This window comes from Lepidochelys kempii, chromosome 9 (genome assembly GCF_965140285.1).
Source record: "Lepidochelys kempii isolate rLepKem1 chromosome 9, rLepKem1.hap1, whole genome shotgun sequence".
Classification (NCBI taxonomy): Eukaryota; Metazoa; Chordata; order Testudines; family Cheloniidae; genus Lepidochelys; species Lepidochelys kempii.
Window position 1 is genome coordinate 48,361,304 of NC_136388.1, and position 21,983 is coordinate 48,383,286.

A 21,983-nucleotide genomic window follows, 5' to 3' on the forward strand; every position below is an offset into this window, starting at 1 on the left:
TGCTCATATCCATTCCAAACCCGCCCCAGTTCCCTTCTTTCGGAGTAGCCGGCAAGAAGGAACTGAGGAGGCGGTGGGTCGGCTCAGGTATATATTGAGCGCCATGAAGGCGCTACTCCAGGGTGCTCCACAGCCGACCCACTGGGTGTTACTAGGGTAAAACTCCGTGCATGCGGCATGCGTACACATAATTGGAATGGATATGAGCAACACATCTTGAAGAACACCTGTTACAATGGTGAGTAACCGTTTTTTCCGGAGCTTTGGGCAGCAGTAAGCTCAGTAGAGAACTTTCTTCACAAAATTCCCCAAAACAGTTTTACCATTCACATGGCAAGTGACAACAGAACGAGAGTGGCCTGTGTACAATTATGCCATCAGAAGATTAACTCTTTATAAGGGACTAACTGTCTTGAGCAAAATGATTTACATACATGGCAAGGCTGATCTGCAAGCTGTTTGGATCAGGTAGACCACACAAAGGGGAGCTATAGGTATGAAGGAACTAAAGAAATCTTATATTAAATTACACAGATTCATAGGTAGAACTCCTGTTGACTTCAGGAGGGCCAGGATTTCCACCACCAATTTAGTGGCAAGAAGCGACCATATCATCAATTGTATTTGTCCATATAAATCCAATTATTGATTAATTTTAGTGGTGTGGAAAGAGAACAGCTAAGCCAGGGGTGGCCAACTTGCGGGTCTTCAGAAGTTAATATATGCCTTGTATAAGCACCAACTCTGGGGCTGGAGCCACAGGCGCCAACTTTCCAATGTGCTGGGGGGTGCTCAACCCCAGGCTCTGCCACAGGCCCTGTGCCCAGTCCACCCCTTCCTGCACCCTCCCCTGAGGCACTGCCCTCGTTCTTCTCCCTCTCCCCCAAAGCTTCCTTCACGCAACGAAACAGCTGATCAAGAAGTGCAGGGAGGGAGGAGGAGGCGCTGATCAGTGGGACTGCTGGTTGGCGGGAGGCACTGGGAGCGAGGAGTTGGGGGGAGCTGATGGGGGGCTGCTGATGTATTACTGTGGCTCTTTGGTGATGTACATTGGTAAATTCTGGCTCCTTCTTAGGCTCAGGTTGGTCACCACTGAGCTAAGCCTTTCTTATGGGCAAATAAGGAGCTAATAACAAGCTGTAGTTGGATGGTGATGAAGGGGAGGAACACATTTTCAGAATAACAATGTGCGGTTGGTCCCTGTGAACTTGGTAATTGTGTCCTAAGGTAAATAGGATGCAGTAATTCTGTAAATAAGATTCACTAGTTATTGTGTGAGTATATGACAGAGATGTTTTTGTTGCACTGACCATAATTTTTAAATTTCTTGTCTTTTATGCATAATTGCAAGCATGATATTGCATTGTTTTATGTATTTATTGTATTGGTTAAGACTAGTATTATGGAATATGTCCTGTTAACTCTTTGGTGCTAGGAATTCATACTTCATAACTTGACATTACACATAAAATGCCTACTAAGTACTTATCACAACAGTTGTTTATTGATATGTATAAATGGTTTACAAGACATTTCGAATTAATTCATTCAAATGTTATAACTACACCCAATTTTCATTATGCTGTTCCCTTTATTTAGTCTGCCAATAAGAAACCTCGAAAGTCTCCAGGAGATAAGAGCCGTTCTGAACCTGGAACTAGAGGAATAGGTCGTGGAAGAGCTAATGGTCACCCTCAACAGAATGGAGAAGGCGGAGACCCTGTCACTTTGTTTGAGGTGGTGAAACTGGGGAAAAGTGCGATGCAGGTAAAATAACTAATGTGGTGTTTGTTCATCTTTGTTACAGCTTGATCACTCAATATTTTCACTAAACTGTAACAAACAACTTTTGTAAACTAGTGTGTAGTAGTTGTTTTTTTTGATGACCTGTATCAGACTGACGGAATCTCTAGGTATTATGTTAAGATTTTCCCATCAGCTTGTATGTTGAAGTAAAGAAAGAAATATGGAATGTGATCAAGCTGGAGATTATATGTGGAATAACCATAGTCCTAGAAGAAGTCTTCTACTTCAGTTAATTTCTTCACTATTTTGTTATTTTAAAATGGAAAAACAAGTGAGTACGAATATTAGGGAATATATTAAAGCAGCTTTTTATGAAGGTTATCATGTATTAAGTATAGCAAGGCAGAAAAGATGTGAGATGTTTAATCACAGCAGGTAAACTTTTCAAAAGTACTGAATTGGCTTAGAGCCCAAGTCCCATTTTCAATTCTAGGGAAAAGGATTCACAGCCTTCACCTCCAGGATTACAGGCTTTGGCTAGTGGAATCATTCCACTAGAATGGGCTAGTCAATTATTTTTTGTCAAGATCCAGACTCCAGAGAAAATAATTTAAATTTTAATAATATAAGTAAATAAAAAGATTTCGGGGTCCATTCAAAAGCGTCTGGATTTGGTCTGCCATCCATCTGTTGACTACCCCTGCACTAGAGCGTTGATTTTCACTGTGGACCCCTAGGACTGCAGTAACCTTCCTGGTGCAGTGTAGGAATGAAGTATTTTGACAACTGAGTAGTAGAGGATTCAGATATTGGGAAGGAAGGTAAGGTTATGAGAGAAATGCTATGCTTGGTCTGATGCTTATATACGTATGAGCATCTCTTAGGGAGACTTAGGCTAAACCACTTAGGTGCTTTTGAAAATTTTATTCTAAATGACTTAGGCGAAGTCCTAATTTCAAAAGTCACTTAATGAATTTAGGACTCTAAGTCTCATTGACTTTTAGTAGCACTTAGGCTCCTAAGTGCCTATGTCACTTTTGAAAATGAGACCATCTGAAGTCACTTAAGCCCTTTTGAAAATTTTACGCACCAGACATAAATCCATGATGGGACTGGATTGTGGATTAAAGTAGAGAATGTAGCAGTAAACCTGAAGAAAATCAGAATTCTAAAATCTTTTACATTTTGTAAATTTGGGGATGTAGGTGTTACTCCTCTTATCTAGTAGGTGAAGACGGAACAAATTTTCTCATAACAGAACTATGGAAATCTTCCTGATGCATTTTCTTCATTTTGTTTTACTGCATCAGAGCTATCACTTTTGTTCGTTTTCAACACATTTTCAGTTTTGCTTTGGCAGGATTCCAAGCTTATTTTGGAATTTGTTTTCAGTTTTATTATGAGGTAGGAAATATGATATGATCTGTGTTGGGTGTTTATCTGAGAGCCATTGATATAAATGGAAGCCAGAGAAAAGGTACAAATGACTGCTTTGCTGGTGGAGATTTTTTTTTATTTTTTTTGTGAGTGCCTTTGTGAGTGGAACTCAGTTGTTTAGGAATAGTTGCATTGCTTCTGTTCTGAATAGGATCCATAAATATAGCAAAACATAAAGGTGGTGGGAATACAGACTCCAATGGTACAACCTCTTCTTGGCAAATTTCAAAGGAGAAATTTGTGTGTGTGTTGTGACACTTTGGGATTCAATTCAGAAGAAACTGAGATAGGGAGAGTAGCAGTTCGTTCTCTCTCTCTCTCATGAAGGACGTGTGCTGAGCTTGTTGGAAGAGGGGACTTGTTAGAGGGCAGGAGCCCTGGGCACATGAAGAAAGTAGTAGTGTGGGCGAGGTCGCTCTCATGCCTGCGGTAAAATTTTCAGAAATGCCTAAGTCCCATTTTCAATAGTAGCTTAGGCACTTAGGTGAAATTTTTACTCCGGTCAACAGTAAGAAATGACTCATTACTGACAATGCGTGTTAGTACACATAGATCTGAAATTATGCATAACACTTGTTTAGTTGCAAGTGTAGACAGAGAATAACCACGTTCACCAGTGTTCCTGAAACCACAGTTAAAAACTGGTCAGACTTGGATATATATATATATATATATATATGCCTTTTCTCCCCTTTCATTCCTTTTGAGGGCCTCCATGCTGACTTGTAGAGATTGTTGTATGCAGTGTTGTTGTAGCTATGGTGTTCCTGGGATATTAGAGAGACAAGGTGGGTAAGGTAATATATTTTATTGGACCACTTCTGTTGGTGGGAGAGACAAGCTTTCAAGCTGACACAGACCTGAAGAAGAGCTCTATGTAAGCTTGAAAGCTTCTCTCTCACCAACAGAAATTGGTTCAATAAAAGCTATTACTTCACCCACCTTGTCTCTCTTATAGAGCTCGTGACACGATCATTTGGAATGGACAGAGTTGTTGTTAGTGGCTCTTTCTGTGCAGATCTTTGCAGTGCACAACAGTAACATTATTGAACCTACCAACTTTCAGAAAATGCTACATATTCTTTTGTTGGTAAGATGGCACTCTATCTACATATACATGTGCACAGATGTGTTTTTTTTTTAAAAAGTGCTGGGTAATATCTCTCTTCCTATAATGGAAACTGAATCTTTTCAATCAATAACATAGTCTTTGAAATTACAAAGCAACTTTACTGCTCTTCTGCTTCATGTAGTTTTATTTTCAGGCCGTCCTCATGTTACTGTTTACCCTCAGGAGATCTCTGTGCTCCTAGATTTTTCTGGCATTGCCTTTGCGAACTCATCAAGCTCAAGTGAACTCACTTCACATTCATTGCAGACCTTCCCTGTATCTTGATCTGTGGTAGGATTCATTTGTGTCTTTTGTTCAGGATAAGGTTCTTCTAAGGGAATTGTAATTGAAGATGTAGAGTTGTTTGTATTTCTACGATGTGCTACTCTTTGCAAATAGTCCCTGCCCCTGTCTGTTGTCTTTTTTGTTAGGTGTTGCCTGTACTCATATTGACCGTTCTATGTGGAGTTCAAAGAGCCTTTTGGTATCTGTGTCATAGTAGTATTTGGCTTGTTGTCATTGCTGTTTAATTTGTTCTCTCAACCTTTCCACTGCAGCTTTGTTCAAAAGTTGTTCTGTAAGTAACAGTCTGTATGTGGTGTGACATGAGATGCCATGCTGGCCTGCTCTCCATGCCTTCTGTTGGTGTATTTTCCCAGTCAAGTGATGCTGTCAATGGGTCTTTGTCATGCCTGTGCGCCTTTTTTAGCAACTACTTGTCAATCTTGAGAGCTGCTTCTGCTTTACCATTAGACTGGCTGTGATGCAGAAAGGATGTGGTGTGTTCAAATCCTGCTTATGCTGCAAACTAAAAATTTACCTACAGGTCTACTGAGATCCATTATCTGTAGCTACAGTTTATGGGATTCTGTGCTGATTCTTCATAGCATTAAGTGGTAGAAACTACTCTTGTGTGCATGGGATTTTTTCCTCATAAAATCAGAAATTATAATCAAGCATTCGGAGGGATACTTGATTTCCTAATAAACATAGATCCATGCCTGACTCGCTCTGCGGTAGACCAAATATTTAGTGTATCATGAGAGATTTGCTAGGAATTCATTGCAGATACTTCACTGGTGTATGAAATCTTTGACTTCACTGCTTATGTTGGGCCTACACAGGACATCTTAACCTAATGTAAACATGTTTCAACACCAACAGGCTTCAGTGAATGAAAGCTAGCATTTCAGGATTTCAGACCTTTAGATCTTTACCCTACTGCCTTTATATAGAATACCATTTTGTAGTGTCAGTATATTTGAAGTGAATATTGGCTAGACAAAGAAAATCTAAGTGGCTTAGCAGATGTCTTCCTGTCTGGTCATCCTGACATAAAGACTGTTCCAAATGCTTAAAATTGACTGTGCAGTTGGGTATGTCGGTATCTGGGTCACTTGCTTATCTGTCACACAATAGAAATCTGCTTGGTTGATGTTCCTGATGCAACTCCGCCTCCTGGTGCATGTAGAAGATTTCATAATCTTCTACATGCAAGGGCTGTCAAGCTGTCTTTTGGCATTCGTGCTGTGGACAAAAGGTATGCACAGTCAAAACATCAGGATGAACATCGAAGACGGTCTTTTGCATCGTACATTCAAGTGATATTTTTGATATTTCAAGATACTTTGGCGCTGTTAACAATAGCTTTTTGAATATTGATTCCAAAGGTTTGTTGTCTTTTTCTGCATGGATATGATCATGGCCCAGGAGATACTGGTCAATCTTGGTATATGAAAAAGTAGTGAGTAGGAATTCTCTCTGTATTTGAGCATGGGTTTGCTTTGTTGGAAAGTGTGTCCTAGAAGCAAGTGATGACTTGCTTTGACTGATCATTTTGTAATATTGCTGTACCCATTCCACATTCAGTAGCATTATATTAAATTATACCATAATATTTCAGGATCAGATGGTTAATTGCTCACTTTTGGACCTGTTTGAAAGTCTTTAGCTTATGGATTTCCCAACACCATCCTACATCTTTTTTAGTCAGTCTTTTAAGGGGTTTACCGGTCTGTGAGAAGTATGGAAGAATTAACAAATCTCAAAAAGGACTATATTTTTTGCACATTTTTGTTGACTGGGCATGTCCAAAGTTACTCAAACCTTTTTGTGGTCTGGTTTTCATAGATTTTTGAATCCAAAAGTGACCATTGTTCTAGGAGAGCAAAAGAACGTTGAGACTGGTTTTCTGTTTCAACTTCACTTTTCTAAGTGCTCTAAAATCTACAGTTACTTGGATTGTATTAATACCTGGTGTGCCTCATAGGGATGTGGGGTTCTGATAGTGATCCCAATTTGGGCTGACTGGAAAACTGCCTCTTTATCACAGGTCCAGGGTTGGTTGTTAGGGAATGTCCTGATCATTGAATCCAAGTTCACCCCTGGCATTGAGAGCTGAAGTCCAACCCAGGGCAGAAATCTGAATTAAAAAAAGGAAGCAGGCATATTGCACCAGTGATCCTCTAGCAAAGACAATTTTTATTTTGAGGAAGTGCAATCCAAGAAAAGCATAACATTCAGAAGGTGCGAAAACTTTTAAAAAAGAAAACATAAACTATACAGGCAAATGCTCTCTGGGAGGGGAGGAGTAGACGGAGGGAGGGGTTGGTTGGTCAGGTGATGGGGCAGGGAAGGGGACTAGAGGGAGTGGGAAGAGGATGTGTGGGACATTGGCAATGGGAATGTGGCGGTGTTGAATTCTCTTATTTAATTTGTTCCTCTCACCAACAAACCTACATGCATTTGGTTGGAGGCATTCTTCTTTCTTATATGTTCTCACCATTACTGTAATCCTGGCTGCATCCACACTTGCTTCTTTGAAAAGCTTCCATTGTTCTTCTATGCAGCGTTGTTGTAGCCATGTTGGTCCCAGGATATTAGAGAGACGAGGTAATATTTTTGTTGGACCAACTTCTGTTAGTGAGAGAAACAAACATTTGAGCTTACACAGAGGTCTTCTTCAGACTCTAGTTTTTCTATGTCATCTGTCAGTGTTTTTAACTCTACGAATCTACTGGGGAGTTGCACCTTGAAATGCACCTTTGCTGACACATCTGCTAAATTTCTACTATTATGCTCACTGCCTTGAGTGAATATGTCGTCTTTAGTTTTATTTTGATTGTCCCAGTGACAAGATGGTCACTTCCAACATCAGAGCTTGTATACACCCTGGTGTGCAACAGTTATCTTCACCAAGACCTACTAATGAGAACGTGTTCAAGCTACTTCTGGATGAAGACATCATTTGATCTTCTTGTCAGTTTGTCTGTTCTTGTGTGAGAATAGTGTTTCCCCAAATGCAAAGATGATCTTGTCTGCAGAGTTCAACAAAATATTCACCATTTTCATTCTGCCTTAGGATGCCATATCTGCTCATAATGTGTTCATATCCAGTATTATCAACAACAACCTGTGCATTTAGATCTCCCATCAGGATAAGGATGTCATATTCCTTGGTATTGCCAAGGGTACTCTGCTGTCTCTCATAAAAACAGTCTTTGATCAGTTTGTCATTATTAGTTAGTACTGAACAACTGTGTCTTTTGCATAGATCGTCAGTGAGCAGTCTGTATTCTTAAATTAACAGGTTCCCATTCTTTCAGTAGCTTCCTTACTCAATAATAAGCCTTCTTATTTCTGATGTTTATCATCCGAATAGGGAACAGTCACACTGATAATTTGCCTTTTCCAGTCCATCTCATCTCACTCAGTTCAAGTATAATTAGGCCAAAGATTTTAATTTCTCTGATAACTCATGGCAGTCTGCATGTGCTCCAAAGCGATCTAACATTCTAACACCGAATTCTTTTCTTAACCTTACTTGTGAAGATACCCTGTTTCAGATGGAGAGCTTCCTTGTGGCTTTGATTCTCCATCATTACAATGTTGGCTAGATTTACTGGTTGGCCAGAACTATCTTGTCTTCTGTCCAGTGGATTGTAGTTCTCTACAGTTGGTGTTTGTATTTGCAAGTCTGACACTTGCCTATGATTTTTGTTTCTGTAACAGCATTTTTTACATTTGTTAGCCTGACTCTCAACAACCTACCAGGAAGGTATGTTTAATCTGGCTTCTACCCTTTGACCTATCTGTCTTTGGTGACCCTACAAAGAATTACACTCCGTCCAGCATAGCTTTCAGGGTCTTCAGAGCTCTCAAGCCTTCCCATCATGTCAAGGTACTGTCCCAGCTATTCTAGAACAAAAATATGCCAATAAAGACAAGGAAGTTAAAAGATCAGCCAGAAGAGATGAGAGAATAGATGGAAAGCAAAGCAAGAGAAGCTGAGAAGGTGTACAAGAGAAGGGATTATAAAAAGCTTTTTCTAGTATCCAAACACCTGACATCACAGTTCTCAAATTGTTGAGGCATTGTGAAGGCTTTGGACGGTACACTTTTAACATAGTGGAAACCTGTTGGATGAAACATGACAAGGCTGTGCTCAACCAGCCAGAACCATTAACACACATTCAGTGATGCGAAGAAATAGCAAACTTACCTATATTCCCTGAGAAGATTTATTGAGAAAAGCTTGGAATACCTGCCGAAGATTATTTTTAACTTCACTGATGTTACAGAAGCATTTGTTAGTGTCCACAGAGAAGCACTCTGGAAGATCTTGACACACTACGGAATTCTAGCAAAGATTGTTGTTTTGATATGTCTTGTATGACAAGTCTGCATGCTAGGCTAGAGAGCAGACACAAAGAATAGTTTTAAGATTTTCTGGTGTAAGTCAAGGTTGCCATACTATCCCCACTTCTGTTCTGCATTGTCATAGACTTTGGGATGAGAACAGCGATGGTTGTTGCCGAAGATACCGCTATTGTTTGGGCAAGAGGTAAACTGCCTTCAAATGTATGTGCTTAACTACCAGGCATTACTTTCAAAATATGACCTTTTAAACTGGGATTTCATTACAGTATTTGACAATCTCCCAGACGATGTTTGAGAAGAGTTTAATTCCTTGGTTATGGAGGGCCATTTTGTTGCAAGGACTTCTTTTCGGGCAGCACTTTTTGCTGGTGACACAGCTTCTGGGGCAGTGGTGACATCTGTCACAAAGCATAGAGCCTCATGGCTTTAGTTGTCTGGGATCCCTATAGAAATACAACAGACTCTTGAGGAACTACCTTTTGGGGGATGCAGTCTCTTCTCTGACAAGACTGATGAAGCGTTGCATTTTCTCAAGGATTCTCAAGCATCACTACTTGGCTTGTTGTCTTGGGTTCTGTACAGCAGCCTTACAGAGGAGGCAATACACATCTCTGTATAGACAGCTTTAGTACGCTTCCAGACAGGCTGATAAGTCTCAGGGGCATCTTAAAACTCTGAAGGCCACCAGATCCTACTACTCTAGACACATCACACCGACACTCATCTGTTCCAAAGCAGTCTGTGACTGCTTTCCTCCCAATCACTTCCCTTGGAAACAAGTTGTGCCATTTTTTTTGGATCAGTGAATTCTGAGAACTGTGAAGATAGGTTACATGATTTAATTTCAGGTTTCAGAGTAACAGCTGTGTTAGTCTGTATTCGCAAAAAGAAAAGGAGTACTTTTGGCACCTTAGAGACTAACCAATTAGAGCATAAGCTTTCGTGAGCTACAGCTCACTTCCTCAGATGCATATCATGGAAACTGCAGCAGGCTTTATATATACACAGAGAATATGAAACAATACCTACTCCCACCCCACTGTCCTGCTGGTAATAGCTTATCTAAAGTGATCATCAGGTGGGCCATTTCCAGCACAAATCCAGGTTTTCTCACCCTCCACCCCCCCACACAAATTCACTCTCCTGCTGGTGATAGCCCATCCAAAGTGACAACTCTTTACACAATGTGCATGACAATGAAGTTGGGCTATTTCCTGCACAAATCCAGGTTTTCTCACATCCCCCCCACCCCCATACACACACAAACTCACTCTCCTGCTGGTAATAGCTCATCCAAACTGACCACTCTTCAAGTTTAAATCCAAGTTAAACCAGAACATCGGGGGGGGGGTAGGAAAAAACAAGAGGAAACAGGCTACCTTGCATAATGACTTAGCCACTCCCAGTCTCTATTTAAGCCTAAATTAATAGTATCCAATTTGCAAATGAATTCCAATTCAGCAGTTTCTCGCTGGAGTCTGGATTTGAAGTTTTTTTGTTTTAAGATAGCGACCTTCATGTCTGTGATTGCATGACCAGAGAGATTGAAGTGTTCTCCGACTGGTTTATGAATGTTATAATTCTTGACATCTGATTTGTGTCCATTTATTCTTTTACGTAGAGACTGTCCAGTTTGACCAATGTATATGGCAGAGGGGCATTGCTGGCACATGATGGCATATATCACATTGGTGGATGTGCAGGTGAACGAGCCTCTGATAGTGTGGCTGATGTTATTAGGCCCTGTGATGGTGTCCCCTGAATAGATATGTGGGCACAATTGGCAACGGGCTTTGTTGCAAGGATAAGTTCCTGGGTTAGTGGTTCTGTTGTGTGGTATGTGGTTGTTGGTGAGTATTTGCTTCAGGTTGCGGGGCTGTCTGTAGGCAAGGACTGGCCTGTGTCCCAAGATTTGTGAGAGTGTTGGGTCATCCTTCAGGATAGGTTGTAGATCCTTAATAATGCGTTGGAGGGGTTTTAGTTGGGGGCTGAAGGTGACGGCTAGCGACGTTCTGTTATTGTCTTTGTTAGGCCTGTCCTGTAGTAGGTAACTTCTGGGAACTCTTCTGGCTCTATCAATCTGTTTCTTTACTTCTGCAGGTGGGTATTGTAGTTGTAAGAAAGCTTGACAGAGATCTTGTAGGTGTTTGTCTCTGTCTGAGGGGTTGGAGCAAATGCGGTTGTATCGCAGAGCTTGGCTGTAGACGATGGATCGTGTGGTGTGGTCAGGGTGAAAGCTGGAGGCATGCAGGTAGGAATAGCGGTCAGTAGGTTTCCGGTATAGGGTGGTGTTTATGTGACCATTGTTTATTAGCACTGTAGTGTCCAGGAAGTGGATCTCTTGTGTGGACTGGACCAGGCTGAGGTTGGTGGTGGGATGGAAATTGTTGAAATCATGGTGGAATTCCTCAAGGGCTTCTTTTCCATGGGTCCAGATGATGAAGATGTCATCAATATAGCGCAAGTAGAGTAGGGGCTTTAGGGGACGAGAGCTGAGGAAGCGTTGTTCTAAATCAGCCATAAAAATGTTGGCATACTGTGGGGCCATGCGGGTACCCATAGCAGTGCTGCTGATCTGAAGGTATACATTGTCCCCAAATGTGAAGTAGTTATGGGTAAGGACAAAGTCACAAAGTTCAGCTACCAGGTCAGTATCGGGGATAGTGTTCTTGACGGCTTGTAGTCCATCTTTGTGTGGAATGTTGGTCTAGAGGGCTTCTACATCCATAGTGGCCAGGATGGTGTTATCAGGAAGATCACCGATGGATTGAAGTTTCCTCAGGAAGTCAGTGGTGTCTCGAAGGTAGCTGGGAGTGCTGGTAGCGTAGGGCCTGAGGAGGGAGTCTACATAGCCAGACAATCCTGCTGTCAGGGTGCCAATGCCTGAGATGATGGGGCGCCCAGGATTTCCAGGTTTATGGATCTTGGGTAGTAGATAGAATATCCCAGGTCGGGATTCCAGGGGTGTGTCTGTGCGGATTTGATCTTGTGCTTTTTCAGGAAGTTTCTTGAGCAAATGCTGTAGTTGCTTTTGGTAACTCTCAGTGGGATCAGAGGGTAATGGCTTGTAGAAACTCGTGTTGGAGAGCTGCCGAGCAGCCTCTTGTTCATATTCCGACCTATTCATGATGACAACAGCACCTCCTTTATCAGCCTTTTTGATTATGATGTCAGAGTTGTTTCTGAGGCTGTGGATGGCATTGCGTTCCGCATGGCTGAGGTTATGGGGCAAGTGATGCTGCTTTTCCACAATTTCAGCCCGTGCACGTCGGCGGAAGCACTCTATGTAGAAGTCCAGTCTGCTGTTTCGACCTTCAGGAGGAATCCACCTAGAATCCCTCTTTCTGTAGTGTTGGTAGGGAGAACTCTGTGGATTAGTATGCTGTTCAGAGGTATTTTGGAAATATTCCTTGAGTCGGAGACGTCGAAAATAGGATTCTAGGTCACCACAGAACTGTATCATGTTCGTGGGGGTGGAGGGGCAGAAGGAGAGGCCCCGAGATAGAACAGCTGCTTCTGCTGGGCTGAGAGTATAGTTGGATAGGTTAACAATATCACTTTTCAGCGACCTCTCTCATGGGTCTGCACTTTGGGAGGTGCAGATTCCTCTGTATCTGAGCTAGAGAGGGAGTGCTCTTTCAACATAGGGGAGGGATTTCTACTCTCAGTACTTCTTTATGCCTCAGGTCTGAGGACTGTCCTAGATTTGCAAAAGCTAAACACGTTTATCAGCAAAATGAAATTTCGGATGGTATCCCTTGCTTCCATTATTCCTTCCTTGGATCCTGATGACTGATGTGCTGCTCTTGATTTGCAGGGTTGCAAATCATGTGGGCATCTAACCGAGCCATAGAGAGTATCTGAGGTATATAGTGACAAGTCTCCACTACCAATATACTGTTCTCTCCTTTGGTCTGCCCTTGGCTCCAAGGGTCTTCATCAAGTGCATGTCAGTTATAAATGGCTCACCTCAGGAGAATTGGCAGGTATTTCTGTATCTGGAAATACAGAAATACCCACTATCTGTTTGATCTACGGCCAGTTCAGTCAAGAAATGGAGGATAACGTGCAGTAAACTCACTCCCTTTTGTTCAGCTGGGTTGATTAATAAACTAGGACAAATCAGTTCTGTTAACTGCCATCTTATGCTAGGATGTTCCATTTTTTCCACACTCTGTTTGGTAGGTTTTTTTAATGGATTATAAGAATTTACCCACCAGTTAGAAGAAAAGGAAGTACTTGTGGCACCTTAGAGACTAACAAATTTATTTGAGCATAAGCTTTCATGAGCTACAGCTCTAAGGTGCCACAAGTACTCCTTTTCTTTCTGCGAACACAGACTAACACGGCTGCTACTCTGAAACAACCAGTTAGAGATTCAGTTCTATCTTGAGACTTAAACCTGGTGGTTCTTGGTTCTTCCTGTTCTTAAACCTATTATGATGTAACTAAAGTATTGCCTTCTCAAAAATTATCGGCTTATTCCACCAGATCTCAGTAGCATTTCTAAGACCTATGTGCCACATGGACATTTGCAAAGAGACAACTTAGTCACAGTACATACCTTTTGTAAAGCATTATACCATCACAACTGGTTCGAGGGCTGATCCAGATATTGGAAAATTGTTATGCAACCTTCAGCTCCCATCATCAGAGGGAATACTGTTTGAAAGTCATATCTGTTCCATTTTGGGTGTATACAAGTACTTGAAGAAAAAATGCTTACTTACCTGTACTGTAACTCTAGTAATTTGAGATGTGTTGTGCACATATTTATTCCACAACATGCCCCCCCTCCTTCCTTTTGTGTTAGTCTTATTTCCATCATGCTTCTCAGATGAAGGAACTGAAGAATGATTGTGTGGCTCTGCCCCTTTTTACCTTCAGCTGGTGGGATGAGGCAATAAGAGGTTGTATAAACACATTAGAAACATGAGACAAAGGAAAGTGTAATTTCGCTATTTAGGAGGGAAGGAGAGCTAATAATGGATGACCTTAAGAAGGTTGAGATGTTTCCTTCAAGAAAAGGAGTACTTTTGGCACCTTAGAGACTAACAAATTTATTTGAACATGAAACAATGTTCTCTATGTATATAAATTTCCCCACTGTATTTTCCACTGAATGCATCCGACGAAGTGAGCTGTAGCTCACGAAAGCTTATGCTTAAATAAATTGGTTAGTCTCTGAGGTGCCACAAGTACTCCTTTTCTTTTTGCGAATACAGACTAACACGGCTGCTACTCTGAAACCTGCTTTGCTTCAGTCTTCACTAAAAAAGTTGTGTGACCAGATACTTAACACAGTATTAACAACAAGGGGGAAGGAACACAAGCCAAAATAGGGAAAGAATTCTTTTAAAAGAATATTTAGATAAGTTAGATGTATCCAAGTCGGCAGAACCTGATGAAATTCATCATAGGGTACTTAAGGAACTAGCTGATGCAGTCGTGGAACAGTTAACAATTATCTCTGAGAACTCATGGAGCACGAGTGCAGTTCTAGACAACTGTGGAAGAGCAAGTAGAGTACCCCCCTTTAGCAAGGGGGAAAAAAGAGAACCCATGGAATTATAGAACAGTCAACCGAACTTCAGTATATGGAAGGATATTGGAACAAATTAATTAAAAAATCATTTTGTAAGCCCCGAGAGGATAATAGGGTTATTAGGAATAACCAGCATGGATTTGTTAAGAAAAAATTATGCCAAACCAACCTAATTTTCTTCAACAGGGTTACTAGCCTAGTGGATAGGGAGAAGAAACAGTGATATATTTTGATTTCAGTAAGGCTTTTGATACAGTCCTACGTGTGCATAAGCAAACTAGGGAAATGCCATCTAGATGAAATTACTATAAGGAGGGTGCACTGCTGGTTGAAATCTTTTATTCGGAGTGGTTATCAACAGTTTGCTATCAATCTGGGAGTGCATATCTAGTGAGGTCACACAGGGGTCGATTCTGGGTCCAATACTGTTCAGCATTCTCGTTAATGACCTGGATCATGGAGTGGATCCTTAAGTACCCTATGATGAATTTATGAAATCTGCAGATGACACCAGGCTGGGAGAAGTTGCAAGCCCTTTGTAGGACTGGATTAGAATTCAAAATCACCTTGACAAATTGGAGAATTGGTCTGAATTCAAAAAGATGAAATTCTATGAACTGGAAAGTACTTCATGTAGGAAGGAAAAATCAATTGCACAGGTACAAAATGGGGAATAATTGGCTAGAGGGTAGTACTGCTGAAAAGGATCTGGATGTTCTAGTGGATCACAAATTGAATGAGTCAACAATGTGATGCCATTGCAAAAAAAGCTAATATTTTGGGGTGTATTAACAGGAGTATCATATGTAAGACATGAAAGATAATTGTTCCCCTACTCGGCACTGGTGAGTTCTCCACTGGAGTACTGTGTCCAATTCTGCACACCACGCTTTAGGAGAGATGTAGATAAATTGGAGAAAGTCCAGAGGAAAGCAACACAAATGATAAACAAAATTTAGATAACCTGACCTCTGAAGAAAAGTTTAAAAAAAAATTGGACATGTTTAGTCTTGAGAAGAGAAGACTGAGGGAGGAACCTGATAAGTCTTCAAGTATGTTAAGGGCTGTTCTAAAGAGGACAGTGATGGATAACAGTCTGGTCTCCATGTCCACTGAAGGTAAGCGAAGAAGTAATGGGCTTACTCTTCAGCAATTGAGATTTAGGTTAGATATTAGGAAAAACTTTCTAATTATAAGGATACCAAAGCACTGGAATAGGTTTTCAAGGAAGGTATGGAGTCTGTCACAGGAGGTTTTTGAGAACAGGTTAGACAAACATCTATCAGGGATGGCCCAGGTATACTTGGTTCTGCCTCAGCGCAAGGGTTAGCACTAGATGACCCCTCAAGGTCCGCCCAGCCCTACCATTTTTATGATTCTTGATTCTATGAGCAGATGTGGGGCTCAAGAGCCACCTCTTTGGGACTGGTAGTGAAAACTCTCCGACTTGAATACACTGGGCATGCACGCACTTAAAGTGGAATAGATATGTGTACAGCACATCTTGAAGACCAAGAGTTATGCTAATTAACATGTAAGTAACCATTTTCCAGGTCTACAGGGAGTAAAATAGACACCAGAGCACTTAAGTATCAGGGCACTTGCTTCTGCCTTCAAGCCGCCCAGGCAGATTAAGATTTATTGCTGATTTTTGCACAAGGTATGGACCATGTAGCAGAAAACCATGTGCTATAGTAAACAAAAATTAAAGCTGCAAAAAGGATAATTATTAAAATGTTAAGTGAAGGCCTTTTCCCTCCATCTGTTTAGTGGTGCCTTCATGCTCGGTATGTTTGTTTACTGCTAGCACCAAACCTTTGGTTAGGCTTGCTGGCTACGCACTCATCAGACAGAAGGTTTTAATCTTACCTGTAAGTTATTTTCTCTGATAGGCATTCAGTATCCCCCTGCATGAGAAGGAATAGAAGATTTTTTTCCACTGGTAATTCTTTGGTGTATGTCTGTGAATAGTGCCATAATAGAGGCTCAAACTAATTGTATACGCCCATATTTAAAAAAAAAAGAAAGAAAGAAAGAGAACAAAAACATGCCACCATGGCTAAACAACAGAGAGAAAGAGGTAGTTAGAGAGGAAAAAAAAAGTTTAAAAATTGGAGGTCAAATCCAATGAAGGAAAATAGAAATGAGCATAAATTCTAGCAAGTCAAGTATAAAAGGCCAAAAAATAATTTGAAGAGCAACTAGCAAAAGACACAAAAACTAACTGCAAAAAACTTAAGTACACCAGCTGCAGGAAACCTGCCAAACAATCAGAGGGGGCACTGGACAATCAAGGTACTAAAGGAGCACTCAAGGAAGACCAGGCAAGTGCAAAGAAGCTAAATGAGTTCTTTGCATCTGTCTTCACTGCAGAGGATGTGAGGGAGATTCACGCACCTGAGCGGGTCTTTTTAGATGACAAAACTGAGGAACCGTCGCAGATTGAGGTGTCAGTAGAGGAGGTGTTGGAACAAATTTATAAATTAAACTAGTAAGTCATCAGGAGTGTATAGCATTTACCCAAGAGTTCTTAAGGTACTCAAATATGAAACTGCAGAACGACTAACTGTGATGTGTAACTTATTACTTAAATCAATCTCTGTACCAGATGACTGGAGGGTAGCTAATGTGACACCAATTTTTAAAAAAGGCTCTAGAGGCAATCCTGGCAATTACAGGCCAGTAAATCTAACTTCAGTACAAGCCAAATTGGTTGAAACTATAGTAAAGAACAGAATTATCAGGCATAGAGATGAACATGTTATATTGGGGAAGAGTCAACTTGGCTTTTGTAAAGGGAAATCATGTCTCATCAACCTATTAGAATTCTTTGAGAAAGTCAACAAACGTGGAGAAGGGTGATCCAGTGGATATAGTTTATTTGGACTTTCAGAAAGCCTTTGACAAGGTCCCTCATCAAGGACTCTTAAGCAGAGTAAACTGTCATGGGACAAGAAGGACTCCCTCATAGATAAGTAACTGTCTGAACAAAAGGCAGGACTAAATGCTCAGTTTTCACAGTGGAAAGAGGTAAATAGTAATGTCCCCCAAGGATCTGAACTGGTACCAGTACTGTTCAACGTATTCATAAATTATTTGGAAAAAGGGGTAAACAATTGGGGGGATGGGGGAGAAGGGGCAAAGGCTGCAGGTGATACAAAATTACTCAAGATAGTTAAGTCCAAAGCAGATTGCGAAGAGTTACAAAGGGATCTCACAAAACTGGGTGACTGGGGAACAAAATGGCAGATGAAATTCAGTACTGATAAATGCAAAGTAATGCACATTGGAAAACATCCCGACTATACATTCAAAATAATGGGGTCTAAATTAACTGTTATCGCTCAAGAAAAAGATCTTGGAATCATTGTGGATAGTTCTCTGGAAACATCTGCTCAGTCAAGAAAGGTAACAGAAAGTTAGAACGTTTGGGAAGGGATAGAAAATAAGACCAAAAAGATCATAATGCCACTATATAAATCCATGGTAATCCTCATCTGGAATAGTGTGTGCAGTTCTGGTCTCCGCATCTCAAACAAGCTATGTTAGAATTTGAAAAAGTATAGAGAGAAATACAACAAAAAATTAGGGGTTGTCATAAATATAAAGGGAAGGATAACAACCTTTATGTATGCAGTAAGATAAAATCACTCTGGGCAGGAGGTACAGAATCACTTACCTGCAAGGGGTTAATCAGTTCAATTAACCTAGTTGGCACCTGACCAGAAGGACCAATAGGGAAAGAAGATACTTTCAAATCTGCCGGGGGGGGCAGCAGAAAGGAGGTTTTGTTCGTGCTCTTTATTTTGTTCTCTCTGGAGACAGAGAGAGAGACCAAGCAGGTAATCCAACTCCTACTGAAATGATACAACTAAAATTACAGAAATTGTAAGTAATTGCAAGGAAATACATTAGATTATCTTTTGTTTTAGTTTGTGAATTTTCCCTGTGCCAAGAGGGAGGTTTATTCCTGTTTTGTAACTTTCAAGTTGAGCCAAGAGGGGAATCCTCTGTGTTTTAAATCTTTTTATTACCCTGTAAAATTACCTTCCATCCTGATTTTACAGAGGTGCTTCTTTTACTTTTTTTTTATAATAAAATTCTTCTTTTAAGAACCTGATTGGTTTTTAGTGTCCTAAAAACCCCAGGGTCTGGTCTGTGCTCACCTTGTTAACCTATTTGGTTGGTATATTATTCTCAAGCCTTCCCAGGAAAGGGGGTAAAAGGATTTGGGGGGGATATTTTGCCCGGGGGGGGAAATAGGGCTCCAAGTGGCCCCTCCCTGAATGTTTGTTTAAATCACTTGGTGGTGGCAGCAATTCTGTCCAAGGACAAGGAAAGGAATTTGTGCCTTGGGGAAGTTTTTAACCTAAGCTGGTGGAATATAAGTTTAGGGGGTCTTTCATGCAGGTCCCCACATCTGTACCCCAGAGTTCAGAGTGGGGAAGGAACCCTGACAGGGGTATGAAACAGCTTCTGTATGAGGAGACTAAAAAGAATGGGACTGCTTATTTTTTGAAAAGAGAGGACTGGTGGGGTGCTGGGGGGTGGGGCATATGATAGAGGTCTATAAAATCATGAATGGTGTGGATAAAGTGAATAAGGAAGTATCATTTACTCCTTCACACAGGTGTCTCCCAATGAAATTAATAGGCAGCAGGTTTAAAGCAAACATAAGTACTTCTTCACACAAGGCAGTCAACATGTGGAACTCATTGGCAGGAGATGCTGTCAAGGCCAAAAATATAACTGGGTTCAAAAAAGAATTAGATAAATACATGGAGGATAGGTCCATCAGTGGCTATTAGTCAGGATGATCAAGGATGCAACCCTGTGCTCTGGGTGTCCCTAAGCCTCTGGGCTAGCCCACACTGGCAATGCTAAAGTGCTGCCATGGCACTGCTTTAATGTGGCTTGTGTAGTCATGGCAGAGCGCTGGGAGAGAGCTCTCCCAGCACTCTTTCAAAAAAAAAAAAAAAAATCTCCACGAGAGGCATAGCTACCACTGCTGGTGCACTGTTTACACTGGCAGTTTACAGCGCTGAAACTTGCTGCGCTCGGGGGCTGTTTTTTCAGTGTAGACAAGCCCTCTGCCTGCAGAAGCTGAAACTGCATGACAGGATGGGTCACTCGCTAATTGCCCTGTTCTGTTCATTCTCTCTGAAGCATCTGGCATTAGTGAACGTCAGAAGACAGGATACTGGGCTAGATGGACCATTGGTCTGATCCAGTGCAGCCATTCTTATGTTCTAATGATATAAGACTGGTGTGTTGAACATGGCAATTAGAGAGTGATCCATCCCCTGTGATACAGTTTCAGCTTCTGGCAATCAGAGGCTTAGGGACACCCAGAACACAGGGTTGCATCTCTGATGTAGGGACAAAATTAGAAAGGCCAAGGCACACAATGAGATCAAACTAGCTAGAGACATAAAGTGTAACCAGAAAACAGTCTACAAATACATTATAAGCAAGAGGAAGAGCAAGGACAGGCCTGTTACTCGAGGGGGGGAACAATAACAGAAAATGGCAGAGGTGCTTAATGATTTCTTTGGTTCGGTTTTCACCAGGAAGGTTGGTGGTGATTGGCTGTTTAACATAGTGAATGCCAATGAAAATGAGAGGAGGCTAAAATAAATTAAGAGCTTGTTAGACAAACACCTGTCAGGAATGGTCTAGATAATACTTAGTCTTACCATGAGCTCAGGGGACTGGACTAGATGACTTCTTGAGGACCCTTCCAGTCCTATGATTCTGTGTTGATTGTTGTGAAACAATGTCACATGGTAAGCTTTAGAAAATTTCATGTGGCTACATGGGTAGAGGAGACGCACATCAGGTCTCAGCCAGTTTCAGTTCTGAAAACAATTTTTAAACTCCAACATATGTGAGTGAGGAATACCTATGTCATCATTAGAGCAGCATTTCCCAAAGTGTGCGAGACAGTGCTGTGGGAGGGCACAAAATATTAGATGAGAGAAGTGGGAAGAGAGCTTTTAAATGTTCTCTAGAGTTTTAGTTTTCGTTTAAAAAAAGCAGTCTCTTGCTCTTATGGTTGCAAAGAAAGCCTCAAAAGTGTGAAGTGGGTAAAAGCGATATATAGATATATGCTTGAGTTTGTAGAGAGACTGAAAGAATAGCTCTCAGGTGTGAACTGCATCATTCATTTTTATGGGTGCTAACTCAGATGCCACTGATACTTTAAACCTCAACTTTAACTGTTTCATTGCTCATCAAAGGATGTAAGAAAGGTGAGGAAGTATCATATCATGCAGATATACTCAAGCATTTTTCAAAGTATGAGGCAGGTTGCAGGGAAGTTGACCAAATTAAGATGGGTATCCCTTCACCTATGCAAATGTGAGGTTGCGGGGGGAGGAGGGGTAGAACTGATTTCATTTTTTTTGAACTGAGGACTCAGTTTGAGAAACACTGATGTGGGAAAGTAATACGCTACCAGTTCATAGAACGTATTTTTAAATCAAATGGGAATCCACACAGAAAATACCGGCGCAAAATGTAATGATGCAGCACAAAACTGATATTTTAGTTTGAGGCCAAACTTTTCTGCCTTGTTTTATTTTGCAAGTAGAAGATCCAATAGTTTAGTTTTGTAAGACTTCTCAAGGAGTATGTGTGTGTGTGAGTGAGTGAGACCGACTAAGTGGCTGATAAACCTCTCAAAGCCAAGGCTTCTCATTATGAAACGTGCCAAAGCACAAAGCCAGAGAGAAACTCTGAGTGCCAAGCGTCTCACTGATGGCTCGTCTTGTCTTCCTGCTCTCCTGGATTAACTGGAGCAGGGGGGCATTTCTGAACAAGGGTTCTGGTTTAGGCTCATCAGTGTGTGTTGGCTTATCTCATGCTAAGTCTGTGACTTCAGGTATATAATTATCCTCCTTGACCCTCTTCGTTGGCCAGCTGACAGCAGAACCCTGGTAAGCGTATGCCACCTGGGGGTGTCAGCATTTGTTGCTGATTTAGAAATTGCACATGGACCTTCTGAGGTCCTACATTTATAGCAGCTTGAAAAGTGGCAGAATTCCTTTAAAGAGTTGCTTTACCCAACTGTTTGGAGACTACACCTTCTCTTTCCTCCCATTGTTTTCCAACCACTGTTAGGGTGCAGAAACCAGTTATGAGTAAAACTGGAATTCTTACTAATTTTAAAGAAATTCCCTGTAAAGCTAACCTTTCCAAAGTAGTGTCTTAAGTCAAAAGAAAACTTGCACAAGACATTGCCCCAGAATAATAAAAAATCTGGCTTCTGCGTAAAGTTCTCTCTCTCTCAAAATAATAGAAAAAGCTGGTTTCCTTTCCATCATGTAACATAAATAAACATTTATTTATTTATTTTACTCAAATAAAAATGTGTGTAATTGTATTGCTATGCTGTTCATCTTTGGAACTAAGGAAACTAAGGGTTTTAGTAATGTTGCTCCCTAAATTAAGGGGTGATAGTGTTGGGAAATGAGAAGAACCCTG

The 21,983-nt window shown here is 41.1% G+C and overlaps 1 protein-coding gene across 10 annotated transcripts in view; it reads left to right on the top strand.

The window, feature by feature from the left end:
• Positions 1-21,983, top strand: part of STAG1 (STAG1 cohesin complex component) — a 380,321-nt gene that overhangs the window by 91,416 nt on the left and 266,922 nt on the right. For all 10 annotated transcript variants that reach the window (XM_073360216.2, XM_073360219.2, XM_073360217.2 and 7 more), the window contains one exon: positions 1,600-1,767. In XM_073360216.2, coding sequence (XP_073216317.1) covers positions 1,600-1,767 — 168 coding nt within the window. The remainder of the gene's footprint in view (positions 1-1,599; positions 1,768-21,983) is intronic.